General features: G+C 38.8%; 1 protein-coding gene across 3 annotated transcripts; it reads right to left on the reverse strand.

Moving 5' to 3' along the window:
• Positions 1 to 2,634: 2,634 nt before the first annotated feature.
• LOC310717045 (uncharacterized protein) lies at positions 2,635 to 14,125 on the reverse strand. 3 transcript variants are annotated; one of them, XM_083524702.1, is made up of 16 exons: positions 13,789 to 14,125; positions 13,610 to 13,684; positions 13,419 to 13,521; positions 13,173 to 13,269; positions 12,910 to 12,978; positions 11,148 to 11,172; positions 8,971 to 9,057; positions 8,688 to 8,836; positions 8,426 to 8,542; positions 7,010 to 7,052; positions 6,124 to 6,889; positions 3,914 to 3,977; positions 3,746 to 3,805; positions 3,519 to 3,620; positions 3,110 to 3,416; positions 2,635 to 2,998 (listed from the first exon to the last, which is right to left on the reverse strand). In XM_083524702.1, exons 4-16 carry the CDS (start codon positions 13,230 to 13,232, stop codon positions 2,796 to 2,798), a joined length of 2,052 nt encoding a protein of 683 aa, XP_083380828.1. In that variant the 5' UTR covers positions 13,233 to 13,269; positions 13,419 to 13,521; positions 13,610 to 13,684; positions 13,789 to 14,125; the 3' UTR covers positions 2,635 to 2,795. The 3 variants fall into 3 exon arrangements, with proteins under 3 accessions (XP_083380828.1, XP_083380830.1, XP_083380829.1); XM_083524704.1 differs by lacking the exons at positions 11,148 to 11,172; positions 13,789 to 14,125 and having other exon boundaries at positions 13,610 to 13,681; XM_083524703.1 differs by lacking the exons at positions 11,148 to 11,172; positions 13,789 to 14,125 and having other exon boundaries at positions 13,419 to 13,673.
• Between the last annotated feature and the right edge of the window lie 3,500 nt (positions 14,126 to 17,625).

The following is a 17,625-nucleotide window of genomic DNA, read 5'->3' on the forward strand; positions in this document are numbered from 1 at the left end:
AAATAAGTCTTTTTATTCCCCAGAATGGTTCAACAATAATATTGGGTTAAAAATCAATTAATCAGTCCTGGTGGTCACCTGCTTTCCTACTCCCTGTTTTTGTCAACGTAGAAAATACCTTTCACCCCCACAGGAGTTATTGTAATGGATGGATGTAATTTTTAATGGGGTCATATTGCTTCCTACTGACTCAGTTAGATCGCAGGTCTCCTCATCTATAGTACATTGCTTCCAAACTCGAATCGGGAATATGCTTTTTATCTGCTACTTCAGGTTGTAGCAGAAGAATTAGACTCTATTCCAGAACAAGATCATTTCTTCCCCATGTGTCCTACTGGAATGGCCAAAAGGTGTGGACTCTTCTAATTGGTTGTAAATTTCCATTTTGGGATGAATAGAATATCTATCTATCTATCTATCTATCTATCTATCTATCTATCTATCTATCTATCTATCTATCTATCTATCTATCTATATATATATATATATATATATATATATATATATATATATATATCTTTTTATTCCAAATATTTAATTACTTGATCTCTATTATCTTGCCAAGATTTTTCCAGACCTTGATCTCGGTGTATGTTCTTACAGCACTGGAAGATTTTGGAAGGATTTTTGAATCTTTGGATGTCTGTTTTCATCACAAAATTGTTCTTTGTTATACAAAGAGGTTCTATTTTGTTACCAAAACTATTGTAAACCAAAAAAGCATAAATTGCAGTGTGCTAAGCACTTTTTTCTGTGTTTTGTTGGAACCTAAATCTCACAGTACCTGGACACTCTTATTATTACATACTCAGTAATGCTGTACTGAAGGCCTCTCTGTGCAGCTTGGGACGGTTTCCCATCAACGCCTTGGGTGGTTCCATGAAATTCCGGAGTAAGAACAGGCGCTTTGAGGATGGATTGGACTGTAGTTAATGTCAACAGTCTGCTACATTGACTCAGGACTACTTTTCACTTCTGATCATCATCACTGTACCCCGCAACATCGTATATCTGCTATAAATGGACATTTGGTGCAACCCAGATGAGGATGGGTTCCCTCTTGAGTCTGGTTCCTCTCAAGGTTTCTTCCTTATGCCATCTCGGGGAGTTTTTCCTTGCCACGGTCGCCACCGGCTCAATCATCAGGGACAAATTTACTTATAAAGAAAATATTCACTTTTAATCACCACATTATCTGTGTAAAGCTGCTTTGAGACAATGTTCATTGTTAAAAGCGCTATACAAATAACAATGAATTGAACTGAATTATTACCTCCAGCAATTCCAATCCAAAGCCCTCATATCACTGTGCCATCTGTTTGCAATTTTAGCAATTTATTTAAATATGTAACTCTATTTTCAGCTCATACCCCAGGCATTGTTACATGTGGTGGACTTAATAAAACAAAATGGAGTTTTAGGCTGAGAAGCTTGACTTCAACAGCATCATTCACTTGTGATTCTCACACTCACACTCCTGCTCTATCAGTCCAGACAGAGTACAATACAAAAAAATCACTGACATATTAAACATCAGGACAGCCTTTGAATGGTGAACCCACAATACTTTTTTGCTTTTGTAGAAGAAATGCATACCCGTGACATGTAGTGAAGTCAAGGGCGGGTGAGGTACTGGACAGACAGAGCCAGATGAACACAAATACCTTGTGTTTTGTGGCACTGCCTCACTTGACTTCAATTTTATGTGTACAGCACTTTATACAACGGACATGGTCTTAAAGCAGTTTTACACAGATAAAACGGTAATAAGGTTATATAAAAGAATGTGTAAGTTTATTGCATACAAGGTAGTTCCTTATATTTGTTTATCCCTGATGAGCAAGCCAGCTGGACTTCACGCCTCCGGTGCAAGCATTTTTGCTTGAAAGGAATAGCCTACCCAGAAGCACATTAAATGGATTTATATTGATATTTCTGTGTTGCATGAAGCTTTCCGTGTGCTATCATTTCATTTCTCTGTGAGAAGCTAGAGCCTGCACTCAGTTACAATGGCGTTTAATAGAAATGTGTTAACTCACACCACCAGGTGTTTTCTTGAATAAAAAAATACTTTGAATACATATAAACTTTCATAGAGTATTAGCCACCACTACTGCCAGGTTAGAAAGGATCTAGGGGGAGGATTGACAGGATTTTTAAGCAACAGTGTCAGTACAAAGTGAAAGAAGCAAACACGTGCATTGGTTAATCAGTTACATATGAGGTATGGGGAACTTGTGTAAATTTAATTTTTTAGCCAAACGGTTTCTTTAAAGTGAACTCGCTGAGCCATAAATCCTGGTTTCTGGAACAGGCCCCTGGTTGTTCAAGCCTGAAGTAGACTTGGCATCCCATGGATATTGCACCAAGACCCTCACACTACATGCAATGAAATATTACAAATAAAAAACAAAATCTACATTATTATTTTAGTATTGTTCCTAATTCATCCCAAGGTTGGCAATAATTTTGAATCAATTTGCCCTGGAAAATACAGTGCTACTAAATCAGTGTATAAACAACCGTGTGAAAAGACAAGCAAGCAACTTCAAATACCGTAGCCGACAACATGATGCATTGTCAGTAAGATGCTGCCATTGAGAGCAGAGTTTAGGTAAGAAACGAGTGCAGAAGTGAGGAACAAAAAGTGTTTATTACCACAATTTCGCACAGACATCAGTATGCCATTAACCATATGAAAGATGTTATGATATTTAAAAAAAAAAGCTTATACAGGATCACACTAGCACTATATGACTGATTAATTTTTGAACACAGAATGATAGCGGGGGTGTTTAATGTGCTTTGCGTGCCACCAGTTCCAGAAGCGTGGAGGCGAGTTTGTCAAGCGTGGAAGAGCCGGTTTCCAATGGTGGAGATAATGAAGGCTCAAACGGGTCGTAGAGATCACCACCCGAACGATAGTCATGCTGATAACGATGTTCTCCAGGATAGAACCTTTCTTCCTCCCTTAAAGGTCTAGAATTCCAGGCAGACTCTGGAGGGGGGGAAAAAAAACAAAAAACAAAACATGCTTTCGGTTAAAATAAAAGGTGTACTTTCTACTAGAAGAATAATAATAAACAACAATGAACAATGATTATTGTACCTAAACCTCTGTATCCTCTTCTATCATCTGGATGGCGAGACATGCGATCCTCAGACCGGCCAGCTGAGCCCGTTCTATAAGAATCCCACTGATATTCCGGTTCATCGGGACCTCTGTTTTGCCTCATGCTTTTTGGCTTTTCTTCCACATGCCTTGTGTGTGAATAATCCCTGGGGCCCTGAAAGTCACGGTCATATCTCGCAGGCTCCTGAAATCCTTGGTCATCTAAATGTCTTGGCTCTGGCATATCTCTGCGCGACTCCATTTCGTTACCACCGTGATAACCGTCACTGTAATCGGTTGAAGTCTTGGCAGAGAAAATGGGGAAAAAAGAAGACTGCACTAAATTAAAATTAAGCGAATCGAATGTTACTGAAGAGTATCGAAATGAAATGAATTCGGTTCCTACCCGACTGCGTTGAGCTTTATTTAATTGAAACTCTTTAAGAAGATCACATAACTTTTCCTTCAAGAAGTTAGCCTCTTGCACATTCTCAATTTGGATGCCATTCTACAAAAAAAACAAATATTTTCCAAGTCAAGGTTTTTTTGCAATCTGATTAAAGTAAAAAAATTAAAAATAAACGATCTTGTTAGAAACTGTTAGATCAAGCAGTGGTTAAAGTCTGGACTTACCAGAATATCCAAAACATTTTCCATCTTTGGAGCTGCAGTTGACTCAGTGTTTCCAAAGGCCTAATAAATACAACAAGGTATTTATAAAAAGACCTGAAATTGATGCTGCACGCTAAGTTAAAGTGAAAACACAAAGCAGATTGAGCTTGTTCAGCTCTGTATATTTACCTGACTATTTGTGGGAGCTGCTCTTCCTTTCTGTTGATATTTTGAAGCCACTGAATCAAATTGGCTAAAGAAGAAAATAAAGTTGGTAAAAATGCACCCTAAAAAAGATTAGCTAGTAGCTTTGCTTGTTGAAAACAACATTACTGTTTATATACATTATATGCTAATGGAAATCCTAATGCCCACTCGTTCCACTATAAGGCCAAACATAAAAAGTAATAGGAGTTGGTCATTCTTTTGAAAAGCCAAGATTCTCCAAAACTTAAAGGTTTCCCACTAGATTACAGAATATGGCTGTAGTTATTTGCCCATTCAGACACAAGGTTTGGTTGAATTACAGTAAGCACGCCTGGCATTAAGCTGATTTGGCAAAATCTTGGCCACATAATGTGCTTAGAGTTAGAGAAAACGGCTTTTTTCCCCACATACAGTGCCTTGCGAAAGTATTCGGCCCCCTTGAACTTTGCGACCTTTTGCCACGTTTCAGGCTTCAAACATAATATGAAACTGTAAATTTTTGTGAAGAATCAACAACAAGTGGGACACAATCATGAACTGGAACGAAATGTATTGGATATTTCAAACTTTTTTAACAAATAAAAAACTGAAAAATTGGGCGTGCAAAATTATTCAGCCCCTTTACTTTCAGTGCAGCAAACTCTCTCCAGAAGTTCAGTGAGGATCTCTGAATGATCCAATGTTGACCTAAATGACTAATGATGATAAATAGAATCCACCTGTGTGTAATCAAGTCTCCGTATAAAATGTACCTGCACTGTGAGACTCAGAGGTCCGTTTAAAGCGCAGAGAGCATCATGAAGAACAAGGAACACACCAGGCAGGTCCGAGATACTGTTGTGGAGAAGTTTAAAGCCGGATTTGGATACAAAAAGATTTCCCAAGCTTTAAACATCCCAAGGAGCACTGTGCAAGCGATAATATTGAAATGGAAGGAGTATCAGACCACTGCAAATCTACCAAGACCTGGCCGTCCCTCTAAACTTTCAGCTCCTACAAGGAGAAGACTGATCAGAGATGCAGCCAAGAGGCCCATGATCACTCTGGATGAACTGCAGAGATCTACAGCTGAGGTGGGAGACTCTGTCCATAGGACAACAATCCGTCGTATACTGCACAAATCTGGCCTTTATGGAAGAGTGGCAAGAAGAAAGCCATTTCTTAAAGATATCCATAAAAAGTTTCGTTTAAAGTTTGCCACAAGCCACCTGGGAGACACACCAAACATGTGGAAGAAGGTGTTCTGGTCAGATGAAACCAAAATCAAACTTTTTGGCAACAATGCAAAACGTTATGTTTGGCGTAAAAGCAACACAGCTCATCACCCTGAACACACCATCCCCACTGTCAAACATGGTGGGGGCAGCATCATGGTTTGGGCCTGCTTTTCTTCAGCAGGGACAGGGAAGATAGTTAAAATTGATGGGAAGATGGATGGAGCCAAATACAGGACCATTCTGGAAGAAAACCTGATGGAGTCTGCAAAAGACCTGAGACTGGGACGGAGATTTGTCTTCCAACAAGACAATGATCCAAAACATAAAGCAAAATCTACAATGAAATGGTTCACAAATAAACATATCCAGGTGTTAGAATGGCCAAGTCAAAGTCCAGACCTGAATCCATTTAAGAAAGAATCTGTGGAAAGAACTGAAAACTGCTGTTTACAAATGCTCTCCATCCAACCTCACTGAGCCAAGCTGTTTTGCAAGGAGGAATGGGCAAAAAATTTCAGTCTCTCGATGTGCAAAACTGAGAGACATACCCCAAGTGACTTATATCTGTAATCGCAGCAAAAGGTGGCGCTACAAAGTATTAACTTAAGGGGGCTGAATAATTTTGCACGCCCAATTTTTCAGTTTTTTATTTGTTGAAAAAGTTTGAAATATCCAATAAATTTCGTTCCACTTCATGATTGTGTCCCACTTGTTGTTGATTCTTCACAAAAAATTACAGTTTTATATCTTTGTTTGAAGCCTGAAATGTGGCAAAAGGTCACAAAGTTCAAGGGGGCCGAATACTTTCACAAGGCACTGTACATGAGTACACAGATCTAGCTAGAGCGGCTCTAACTGACAAGGGGGGAGCAGTAATGCCACACCTCCCACTTACAGAGCATGGCCAATGTTTATTTCTCAGACTACCAAAGGGATGCTTATAGGTACACCACGAGTTTGTAAGTCTATCCTCACCTCTTCTGTGCAAAGTTCATCTCTAGTGTTGAGCCATCAGAGAATCTACTCTTCCGTTGCTTTTTTGCAGGTGTAGCATCTTCACTCGGGTAGTAACTCGGTCTTTTGTTATAGTCTTGCATCTCAGAAGACCCATGTCCAGGTTCATCCATGTCCTGGAAACGGTCTCTTCCTTGCTCCGTATATGGCAAGTTTCTTCCCTGCCACTGCCTTTTATCGGCGCCGGGTCCTGATCCGTGGAGCGTAGTGTACATCGGCTCTTGCATCCTTACACTATCTTGCTTCCAAGACTCTATTCCTGACTCACCAAACCTGCATTGTGAAATGTTTCCCTCATAATAATTGTCATCTCCACTTTTGTATGCACCTCTGCTGGAATTTGTTTCGGGGTACCATTTCTCTTGATAAGGCTGTGGATCACCTTTGTCCAGACTTTGTCGAGTGCAAGATCCATCATCTGAAAAAGACCCTGCCTTCATTTTCTCCTTCCAATTAGGTCTTTCCATGTAATCAGTCTCGCGATAAGACGTTTGCTGCCTGTCATCTTTAGAATATGGTGCGTCATATCGGTTATCCCCTGAACTGGAGGGGTGGGGAGAGACCTCATCTCTAAATGACTTGTTATATTGGTTATCCTCGGGGTAATGAGATGGCCCCCTGTACTCATCTTCCTTCATACGCGATCGATTGTAGAAGCTGTGCTCGTCTCCGTCACGCCCAGAAGAAACGTTTCCTCGGAGTAATGGTGGGCGCTCTTGTTCTGCTCCTTTTTATACGGTCACAAAAATAAATTGCACTTTGATGTAACAACGATGGTATTATAAAAGGTAATAATGCAAACGATCAAAAGGCACGGTCGAAGAATAGTTGCAAGTACAACACTCACCTCTGTTTCTCTGTGGCCTTCCTCTTTCTGATCTGACGAGTGGCTGAAATAAAATAAAAAGATCACTAAAATTCATATATAAATTTACTCAGGAATCTTGTACACAATCTCTGACACGAAACTGTTGTTTACTGGTTTAACCATTGCAGATCAGTTTTCTTGTCCCCTTTTAGGCCCTCACAATGGCATTTCACAGTTTTCGTTCTGCTTTACAAAATCAATCCCTCTCTGTTAAGGACATTTCATACTGAAATCTTTCGGATTAGTTTTCTGGAAAGCAGGATATGATTCAATTCAATTTTATCTGTATAGCACTTTTTACAGATGGACATAGTCCCCAAGCAGCTTTACACAGATAAAGCGGTTATAAGGTTGTGTATGTTTTCCTTATAATTGTTTATCCCTGATCAGCATACCAGTCTTAACAGTGGCAAAAAAACCTTGATTCTACGTCAAGTAATTCCAGGAGGCCTGTATAAAAACCCATTCCAAGGGTGTAAAAGTCTAATTCATCAGTTAGCTACTAGCCAAGTAAAAGCTCCAACGTGCTGCCCAGTCCCACTGATTGGAGGCCTGAAATTGTAGGCTAAAATGTGGTCGCCAATACAATGTAATAAGATACAAACTCAGAGTGCATTAATACGGACAATGAGGAAATAAAGACGTGCAATAAACATTTAATCTCTCGCTAAAGAGTTCTGGATATTTTATAGAAAAGGCACAACGTTTTGGCTGCGAGATAAAATTTTATTCTACTCATATCACTCATGTAATGGTTCTGGTAGCTTTATGGACTTCATTAGGAGTAGGAGAGTCAGTAGAAGAGTTATAGGATGACTTTACTTCATGTTGTCAGTATTTTCACATTCCCGTGTGTTCCTGATTCTAAAGAGATGATCCGAGATCCATAAACAATTATTAATCCACCTACTTGAAGCTGCTCTATGTAGTTTAGGTCAGTGTGGGTGGCGCATCAGGTGGGGGGATTTAGAACAATCATGCTAAGTCACATAAGAGCATTATAAGTATATATAAATGCATTATAATTTTTTTTTCCTTAATGTTAAGTCCTTATCTCCTGGGCAAATGCAAATAAAAACATATAGCCTAAATACATATTCTGATCCCAGTCCCTTTGTTCAAGCTTGTTTTCTGTTTTGAATGAAAGTCCATTCAAATCATGTTTCAACCTTCTACACGTTTTAAAATACTACATATTGAAAGTCATAATACAGCCTGTGGTGCATACAATAACTATGCTTGTTTCACCAACGTAGGGAGATGTATAATCATTAAGTGCGATGTAGACTGGACAAAAAGTTGTTCGTGTGTAACTCATGAGAGTTTTGCCATGTAAAGCAAAAGTATTTAGCAAAGCATGCAGCAGTTAGAAAAGATAAATGCATGAATACATACCACTGGATTTCCCCAGCCCTCCTGCTTTTCTACTATTGCAGCCTTGGCCCTCGCAACAACACCTGCTTGCTTCTCTGAAGTCTTTTCCCATGTCACTAACTCTTTCCGATGCCGCTCCTGAAAAGCACACAAAAGAAAACCCGTTACAGTCACTCAGTTCAAGAACAAAAGAAAATTCTAATCAAATTCCAATTTTGAACAAATACATTTGAGTTCTTCATTTGACTCCTCACCCAGGATAAAAGAAAGGCCTTAGTCTTACCAAGTATTTCTGCCGGTGCCTGCGACCCACCACATGAGTGGTCATGTCAAAGAGGTCCATCTGGACTGCACACAGTCTACACCTGTACTGCAGGACGGCTTTGCCATCACTTGAGAAAGAATCCTCCTCTTGTACCAAGTCCCCAAGCCCTAAGCATAAATAGCACACATTATTAAACAAACTCTACACAGTAGTTAATGTACTTCATGAAAATGTCCATAAGACAGTCGATGGTCGATAAATACAATGCTTTGTATTAAACACATGCATCACAACTACTTACCAATAATGGGCTCATTAAGGTTCAGGTAGGTCAAGTACTCTCTGATACTGGTCCACTGTGGCAGCGGGGTTGGCCTTGGGACCAGGCCTATAAAGTCAGTGCAAATAAGTCAAGCAAAACATTAAGGGAAACAATCTGATCAGTGATACAGCCGGAGAAATGAAAAATTTAGGACTTTAAATTAATGTTTTATTTTATTTTACTGGCTTGGAGCACAAATACAAAATAAGAGTTGTAAAATATGTGCGTCAAGTTGGTCTTTATGAACTCGTGCCAGTTCAATGGTAAAGTCAGTTCAACAATTGGGAGAAAAATTATGAAATAATTGATCAGTCATGTGATCGGTTCTGGTCTTCCAGTCATAAACCTGTGAAGACCTGTGAAGAATCAGAAGACGAGTGCTGGACAGATTTGTAAAAGAAACCTTGTTGGTGAGAAAAATGTAGCTGAGACGTTCCGTAATGCATTGGTTTAAACCTTCAAAAAAACGTGCACTTCTGACAAGTCATTTCTTCCATTTGCAAATTTCCACTTACAACATAGGAACAAGGCTACAATTATGCAAGGTTTGCAACAAGCTGCAATGGAAATAACGGTGTTCGAAACATCTGACTCTGAAAGCCCTGGCATTGCTTGCCAGGACATACCCACACCAACTCTACAATCCAGAGCAAGTGCTTATTTCAGTGGGATTGAAACAGCTGCCAGGAAGAAAAGATTCACTGGCAGCACTATCTAATCTATGTCCAAGTTCTTGCATAAGAGCTGACTTAGTCTTGGTACCAGATGGCTTGAGTTTCACAAATGCATCTGGCTACCACATATAGCTTTTACTTTTATCCATCAGCCATCTCTAAAATCTCATGCCTGCACCGTCAGTCCATCCTTCAGATAAGCCTCGGCGGTCACAAGAAAAACAACATTGATTCGTAGAGCTTCGGTATGCTCTCTCTCAGGAACGTCAGATTTATTCAACTTACGGGTTTCAATGGCTTTATAGAGGATTGCTTGGAGGAATACTTGACATATTTGCCTTCACTGTGGTTAGGTCATAACCACTGAACAGGGAAACATTCATCAAATTCAGCTGTGTCAGTACATCCACCTTGATTTTTCTCAGCACTGAAAACATCATCAGTGCCTTCTAAGTAGTAGAGGCTGATTCGAATCCCCCTGAGTGACTGTGTATCCAGCTGATATTGTATCATCTGTGCTTCAAGACTGGGGCAGCTCAAACACACGCAGGGCACGTTAAAATTCATTTTTGACCACTTTAAAATCCCTGCAAACTGGGTAATGGCCTCTGCCTTCCTTTGTAGATGAGAAAAGTCTTCTTAAAAGCAGACATCACATTTCTAAGAAAATACATTCGCTGATCTTTGGAAATCCATTTTGCTGGAACCGAAGTTCACAGTCCAGTGTCTGCTGAAATCCTTGAAAATCAACTGGATGATTTCATGACCTCATGTAGCATCCAAGGTTCAATCTGAATCCTGGTTTCTAAGATGCAGCTATTAATCTAGAACTGAAGGTTCTCTCTCAAATGGCTCAAATTCTCAATGCAGTGATACCACAGCCATGTGTGGTTAGAAGTCCATGACAGCACAATAAGCTGTGCTCTCTTTCGGTGGAAAGTGCTTTGAAATAGAAAGAGAATGCTGTTCCATTCTCCCTGTTGTAACACTCTGATATCAGGTGAATGGCAGCTGAATTTGTTCTTGTTGAAAAGCAGACTGCCCTGTTTTGCAAAGGCAGACTATTTAGTTGAGTGACATCCACACTCTAGGTATCCAGTCCTTTTTTTTAAATCAGTGTTTCACATTATTTGCTCTGCAGTTAAGCCCATAAGCAGCTTTTAAAAGAAAAAGGTACCTTGGAGAAACAGGATCAGTATACCAGATTGGTAGGGGTCATGTGCGAACAAAAAAAATAAAATACACTAGAAGAAATTTAGAATAAAAAAAAAAAAAAAAAAAAAAAAAAAAAAAAAAAAAAACAACATACAGTACATCTGAGAGCAAAAACTAATAAAAACCCTAGATTTTAATCCCCCATTACACACGAATGCATAATGGGATTTCCTGGCAAATGATTTTCTTTAAAAAGAAAAAAAGAAAAAAAGAGCCTACTAATGGAATAAATGATGAACTTGATCTTGACGCAGGAAGTGGACTTACCCTTATCCGCTAGGGCTTGCTCCCTCTTTGTAGAGTTAAGGCCAAAAGTGCATGGAAAACAGGTACAGATGAGTAAAGCATATCATAGCAGAGACCTGCCAGCAGTTTCTCTCAAAAACAAAAGTAAAACATGTTTAAATGCAACACTTACATTGTCCTTTTTTTTTTTTTTTTATTGTACGTGGAATAAAATGGCAATTTGTTATTGCCGGTGGATAAAGCAAAAGTCAATACTTTGCACTTTTGACCAACATAATCCATCCAGAAATCATGTGCAATACTCACCTTGCATTATAATGACAAAGTGCAAATCGACATTTATAACTCATCCTGTGACGTGAGGAAGCAGGAATAAAGCAAAACAAGGGAACTCAATGAGGGATCGACCGCGAGAACAATCCAAACGTCAGATCCATTTTATCTCTCATTAAGGTATAAACAAGAGTGGACATGACAGGATTGTGCAGCAATAGAAATTAAAAATCAAAAGGGCAACCCTCTTCAGATTGTGAAGAGCAGAACACAGAAATTAGTATCTGAATCAGACACTCCAGTGGTTCACCGTTTTATCTGCTTACAAGCTGCGGGATCTCAAAGAATCTTGATGTATTCTGGTCAGATTGTTCTTACTGCTGTGTAGGTTTCGATGGGAAACGGTGATAGAAAGCAAAACAGTGATTTCTCAGGCAAGAATTAGTTACAGGATTTATACATAATATGGCGAAATGTTCGTTGAGAATTTTGTTTGAAGCAGTTAATGGTGAGAAATCATGTTTGGTTGTTTGCAGTCAAAGCCAAACAACATTTTCCAGTGACTGCAGAAAAAAATCTCCAGCAAAGGCTAGAAATCTGAATTACATGACTATTCAGAAATTAGAAGTGGAGACTATTCATTCAGCAGTTCATCTAGAAGACAAAACTCCCTAAAATTTGAAGAGAAAAGGAAACGTTCAAGCTATAAATGTCTGAAAGCTTTGCCGTGTACATCTTCAATAGACAAAATTTACAGTTACTACTGCTGTGGTCTTTTCACAGCGTTGTCATTTCTTTGACGTGTACAGCACCGTCTTCCACTGTACTGATCCAGAAACGGGTTTTCTTCTTTACTGAAGGAACTGCAGTGACAAATTAGGACAAGTCATCAAGCATAACAGAAAGAACTGGCAGTTCCCATGAACAGGTAATAAATACATCATGGGAATCAGGTTTATATGACGAGCCTGACTGAAGGGTCCAGTAACACTGATCTTTACAACATCATGAAGAAGACTCCTCTGTAAGTCTTATATAACAGCATCAGGAGGAATTCGGTTTTCAATACTCGATTATTTTAAAACTGTAATAGTTTTGGAGAAATCCAAAGACTGAACAACTATGTGACTTTTGCCGAAAACAAGATGGTGGTACGTTTCCAGGAAACATACAGAATCTTTAAAGGATAGATGACTGGGATCGCTGGGAGAAAAAACATGTTATAGTGGTGGAATTACAGCACATAATGTCACAGTTGATCATAAAGTGACTCTTCTTCCACATCAGACTGTTTCTTCATCCATCCATCCATCCATCTCTCTCAATATGCACGCATCTATCCACCAATTATCTTTACCCTTCTCACACTCTTGCACTCTCATATACATGTGTGCTTAGATAAATAGATAAACATGAAAGATGAAATTGTAATTATATACACACACAGACACCCATGTATAAATATGTATAATATAATTAATGACAGTAGGTGGTATTTTACACTACATACCTTCAGATGCTGTAAAGTGGTCACATGGATCTTATAGTTAGTGTCTCCTCTTATTCTTTTGTCACAGATCTGTTAAAAACACACATATTTCCATACACTCAACAAAGGAGTATAAATAATTGTAAGCATTTTACAGGGTTATCTGTCTATATTCATTAACCACTAGCAAAAACTGTATCTGCGATCCAAAATCACCTGTAAATCACGTATTTATTAAAATCAACCTTTAATTGTTTGTGAGTGGTTACACGTGCTGGAGTTACCATGCAGTCTATAAACGTGTTGGACTCTCCGTCGTCGTAAACAGTCAGCAGGTCGGCCATAACTGCACCTCTCACCCCCGATTCGGCTAATTATCTCCTGCACGGACACCAAGACCAAGATACCAATTCTTCATTATATTGTCTGTAGGTTACAATTGCGTTATTAAAGAAAATATGGATTTATAACCGTTATATTTATCTTGATCTCCAAAACAAAACAAAAAAAACGCATTGGGATGAAATTACCTGCTGTGTACCTCGATACCCAGGCGATGCTAGGTGGCTAACTTCCGGAACAATTTTCTAATAATTTTTTGGCGATTATAGATTTACTTTAACTATGCAAACCCTAAAAAAAACCCGTAACACCAAGATTTAACAAACGCCTTTCTCTCCAATCCACCGGCGTGATAATTCATGTCTTTATTCTGCCTCACCTGTTCTTTTATTTTCACTACAGAATAAAAGCCATCTGCAGACCGGAAGTGGGTGGTTTACACAACTGTCAAACACTGACACTACACTACACTACACGCTGCTGCAGGATTTACTGTACACTATAAACACTGCACCAGCATGTACAATACACTACACGCTGCTGCAGGATTTACTGTACACTATAAACAAACTGCACCAACATGTACAATACACTACACGTTCTGCAGGATTCACTGTACACTATACACACAGCACCAGCATGTACAATATACTACACGCTACAGCAGGATTTACTGTACACTATACACACAGCACCAGCATGTACAATACACTACACGCTGCAGCAGGATTCACTGTACACTATACACACAGCACCAGCATGTACAATACACTACACGCTGCTGCAGGATTCACTGTACACTATACACACAGCACCAGCATGTACAATACACTACACGCTGCTGCAGGATTCACTGTACACTATACACACAGCACCAGCATGTACAATACACTACACGCTGCTGCAGGATTCACTGTACACTATACACACTGCACCAGCATGTACAATACACTACACGCTACAGCAGGATACTGTACACCATACACACAGCACCAGCATGTACAATACACTACACGCTGCTGCAGGATTCACTGTACACTATACACACAGCACCAGCATGTACAATACACTACACGCTGCAGCAGGATTCACTGTACACTATACACACAGCACCAGCATGTACAATACACTACACGCTGCTGCAGGATTCACTGTACACTATACACACAGCACCAGCATGTACAATACACTACACGCTGCTGCAGGATTCACTGTACACTATACACACAGCACCAGCATGTACAATACACTACACGCTGCAGCAGGATTCACTGTACACTATACACACAGCACCAGCATGTACAATACACTACACGCTGCTGCAGGATTCACTGTACACTATACACACAGCACCAGCATGTACAATACACTACACGCTGCTGCAGGATTCACTGTACACTATACACACTGCACCAGCATGTACAATACACTACACGCTACAGCAGGATACTGGACACCATACACACAGCACCAGCATGTACAATACACTACACGCTGCTGCAGGATTCACTGTACACTATACACACAGCACCAGCATGTACAATACACTACACGCTGCAGCAGGATTCACTGTACACTATACACACAGCACCAGCATGTACAATACACTACACGCTGCTGCAGGATTCACTGTACACTATACACACAGCACCAGCATGTACAATACACTACACGCTGCTGCAGGATTCACTGTACACTATACACACAGCACCAGCATGTACAATACACTACACGCTGCTGCAGGATTCACTGTACACTATACACACTGCACCAGCATGTACAATACACTACATGCTGCTGCAGGATTCACTGTACACTATACACACTGCACCAGCATGTACAATACACTACACGCTACAGCAGGATACTGTATCCACACGATTAAGGGCCTTGTCAAAGGCCCAGCAGTGGCAGCTTAATGGTGGTGGTATTTAAACTTACAACCGTCTGATCAGAAGTCCAACATCTTAACCACTAAGTTACACCTACTGCTATGTACAGCACCAATACACTATGCACTGTTCTGGGATTTACTGTACACTTTATACTGCACAGGCCTGCAGAGAAGGCAAATAGCCTATATACTGTATATATACTGCACTTTTTTTTACCCAAGTTAAAGTAAGTTTGGTCTTTGACAAGTACTTAAGTAAAAAGTAGCCATCACTACTAAATTTTTTTAATGTCGCCCTGGTAACTGGACCTCAAATCATATTAATATATTAATATAAAACTATTTTAAATTTTGTTATCTATAATAATGTGAACAACCTTCATATAGAACACAAGCAGAAAAAAGATGATGATGATCAGGAATGTTTCTGTTCTCATCTCTGTGACTCCCTTTGTCTCATCCAACTTAGCCATATGTCTTGTTGACATCTGCCTTACTCGTTGTTATCTTTTTAGGCTAGTTTATGTCGGTGGTGTGTGATGGCCAGGGAATTATACACCAGTGGAAGGTTGAAAAAGCCACGCAATGACAAGTAATAGGTTGATGGGCAGAAAATGTGAAGAATAAATTGATATTGTTGATATAATATTGATCATGTCAGGAAACAGATTAAAACTAAATGTAAAATGTAAGAAGTAGAAAGTGCTGATATTTGCATAAAAATATTGATGAGTGAAAGTAAAATAGTAAAACAGTAAAGTACTGATACCAGAAAAATCTACTTAAGTACAGTAACAAGGTATTTGTAGTTCATTACTTCATATCCTTCGCCAGTCTATACAGTACACTATGTACTGCACAAACATGTTCTGTGCTTCACATGCTGCACCAGAGTGTAGGATACATGAAGGATTTACTGTACACTTTATACTGCACCAGCAAGCTACATACTGCTCCTACATATAACTGTACACCATGTACTGCAGAAGAATGTGCGCTGGAGGACTGCTGTGGCTACGCTACTGAATGAATGATGGTCTTAACTATCCACCAAACCAACCATCTGATTATGTCAAACCAGTGCTCTAGGACCAGTTTTCTGTAGGTTACTTTTAAATAGGTTTTAAAAAGAGCTCAAAAGCAAGCATTCAAACATATGATATCAAACATATTAATCATAAAGGCCCCTTCACCACAATTACTAAACTTACACCCTAGTCAAAATCTTTACTGAGATGAGATCTGCAATCTCTACTGGTTTCCGGCCATGTGATGTTGCTGTAGAGTTACTTGTTTGTGTTTGTTCGCTTTGCCGTGTCGTTTTTCCACCCAGAGTAAACATGGTTACAAATACTGCAGGCAAGAATCGTTGCCGTCTCTCGGAATTATATGTTGTAAAATCCCATTTCTGTTACTTACTAATAAGTACATACTGTTGGTATGATTCTAACCTAACACGATGTTTTTAAATGATGACTATAACCACAAAAGTATGACTTTGTCTTAGTTTCTAATAGTCTCAGAATCTGGCAGTTATGAGGGTTTTTTTTTTTTTATTGTTTGATTACTTAATATATATATATATATATATATATATATATATATATATGTTAAATATAACTTAGTGTTATGAACTTACAACAGTACCATGAAATTATAACTTGCTATCTAATAATTGTGACTTGGCATCATGAGACAATTCACAAAATTTGTCAGTCTGTGATGAAAATAGATTTCACAGAACAGAATAATATGCAGTCAGTAAATCAGTGAGGCACATTAAAAATAGCAAGATTTATAATCTTCTATTATATGAGTCTATAAGAAAACAGGAGATTTACAGTGATGCCTGATATTATTATAGAAACTATCAATAACTCACCAATAAAACTATTAACTATCACTAACTATCAAGGTTTCAGTATCATAAAAAATGCTAAGTTTTTGCATTTCATTACATACACGCATTATAGCTTTTAATTTGATAAACATAATTCAGATTCAGAATGAGTTTATTTTTATTGACACACACACACACACACACACACACACACACACACACACACACACAAATAATTGTAGAAAATGGAATTATAATATAGAAATAAAGAAATACAGCAATTAATACAGCAGAAAGATTTATACACAAGGTACAGTCAGGATGACATATGCAGACATTACAGATCTATATTTAGGTATGTGCAGTGGGAATTGCTGCAGAGAATTTCTGGCACAGTATGCAATGTAATAAATAATAAATAGAAAATAATATATTTTGCCTGAATACATATCGCAAGTCCATAATGCCCTACTGGAGTTATGCAATGTTTTTCTGAATACCAAATAAAGTTAAACCAAGAAAAATCCTAAACAAACAGATCAAAATTATATAGTTCTATCAATTATTGTGTAATTGAATGACATGTGCTTAGTCTATCTACTTTTAGTTTCTCTGTTGAAGGAATTTTAGGGATAAATAAGAAGGAGCAAATGGATAATCC

Source organism: Silurus aristotelis (assembly GCF_946808225.1).
Source record: "Silurus aristotelis genome assembly, chromosome: 21".
In the NCBI taxonomy this organism is placed as follows: Eukaryota; Metazoa; Chordata; class Actinopteri; order Siluriformes; family Siluridae; genus Silurus; species Silurus aristotelis.

Bases quoted from the DNA above. Each gene is read 5' to 3' on its own strand.
- LOC310717045 (XM_083524702.1), bottom strand. From the start codon at position 13,232: ATGGCCGACCTGCTGACTGTTTACGACGACGGAGAGTCCAACACGTTT. The intron at 12,979-13,172 runs GTAACTCCAGCA...TGTTTTTAACAG, and splicing joins ACACGTTTATAGACTGCATG to ATCTGTGACAAAAGAATAAG. The intron at 6,890-7,009 runs GTGAGTGTTGTA...CCGTATAAAAAG, and splicing joins AAGGCCACAGAGAAACAGAG to GAGCAGAACAAGAGCGCCCA.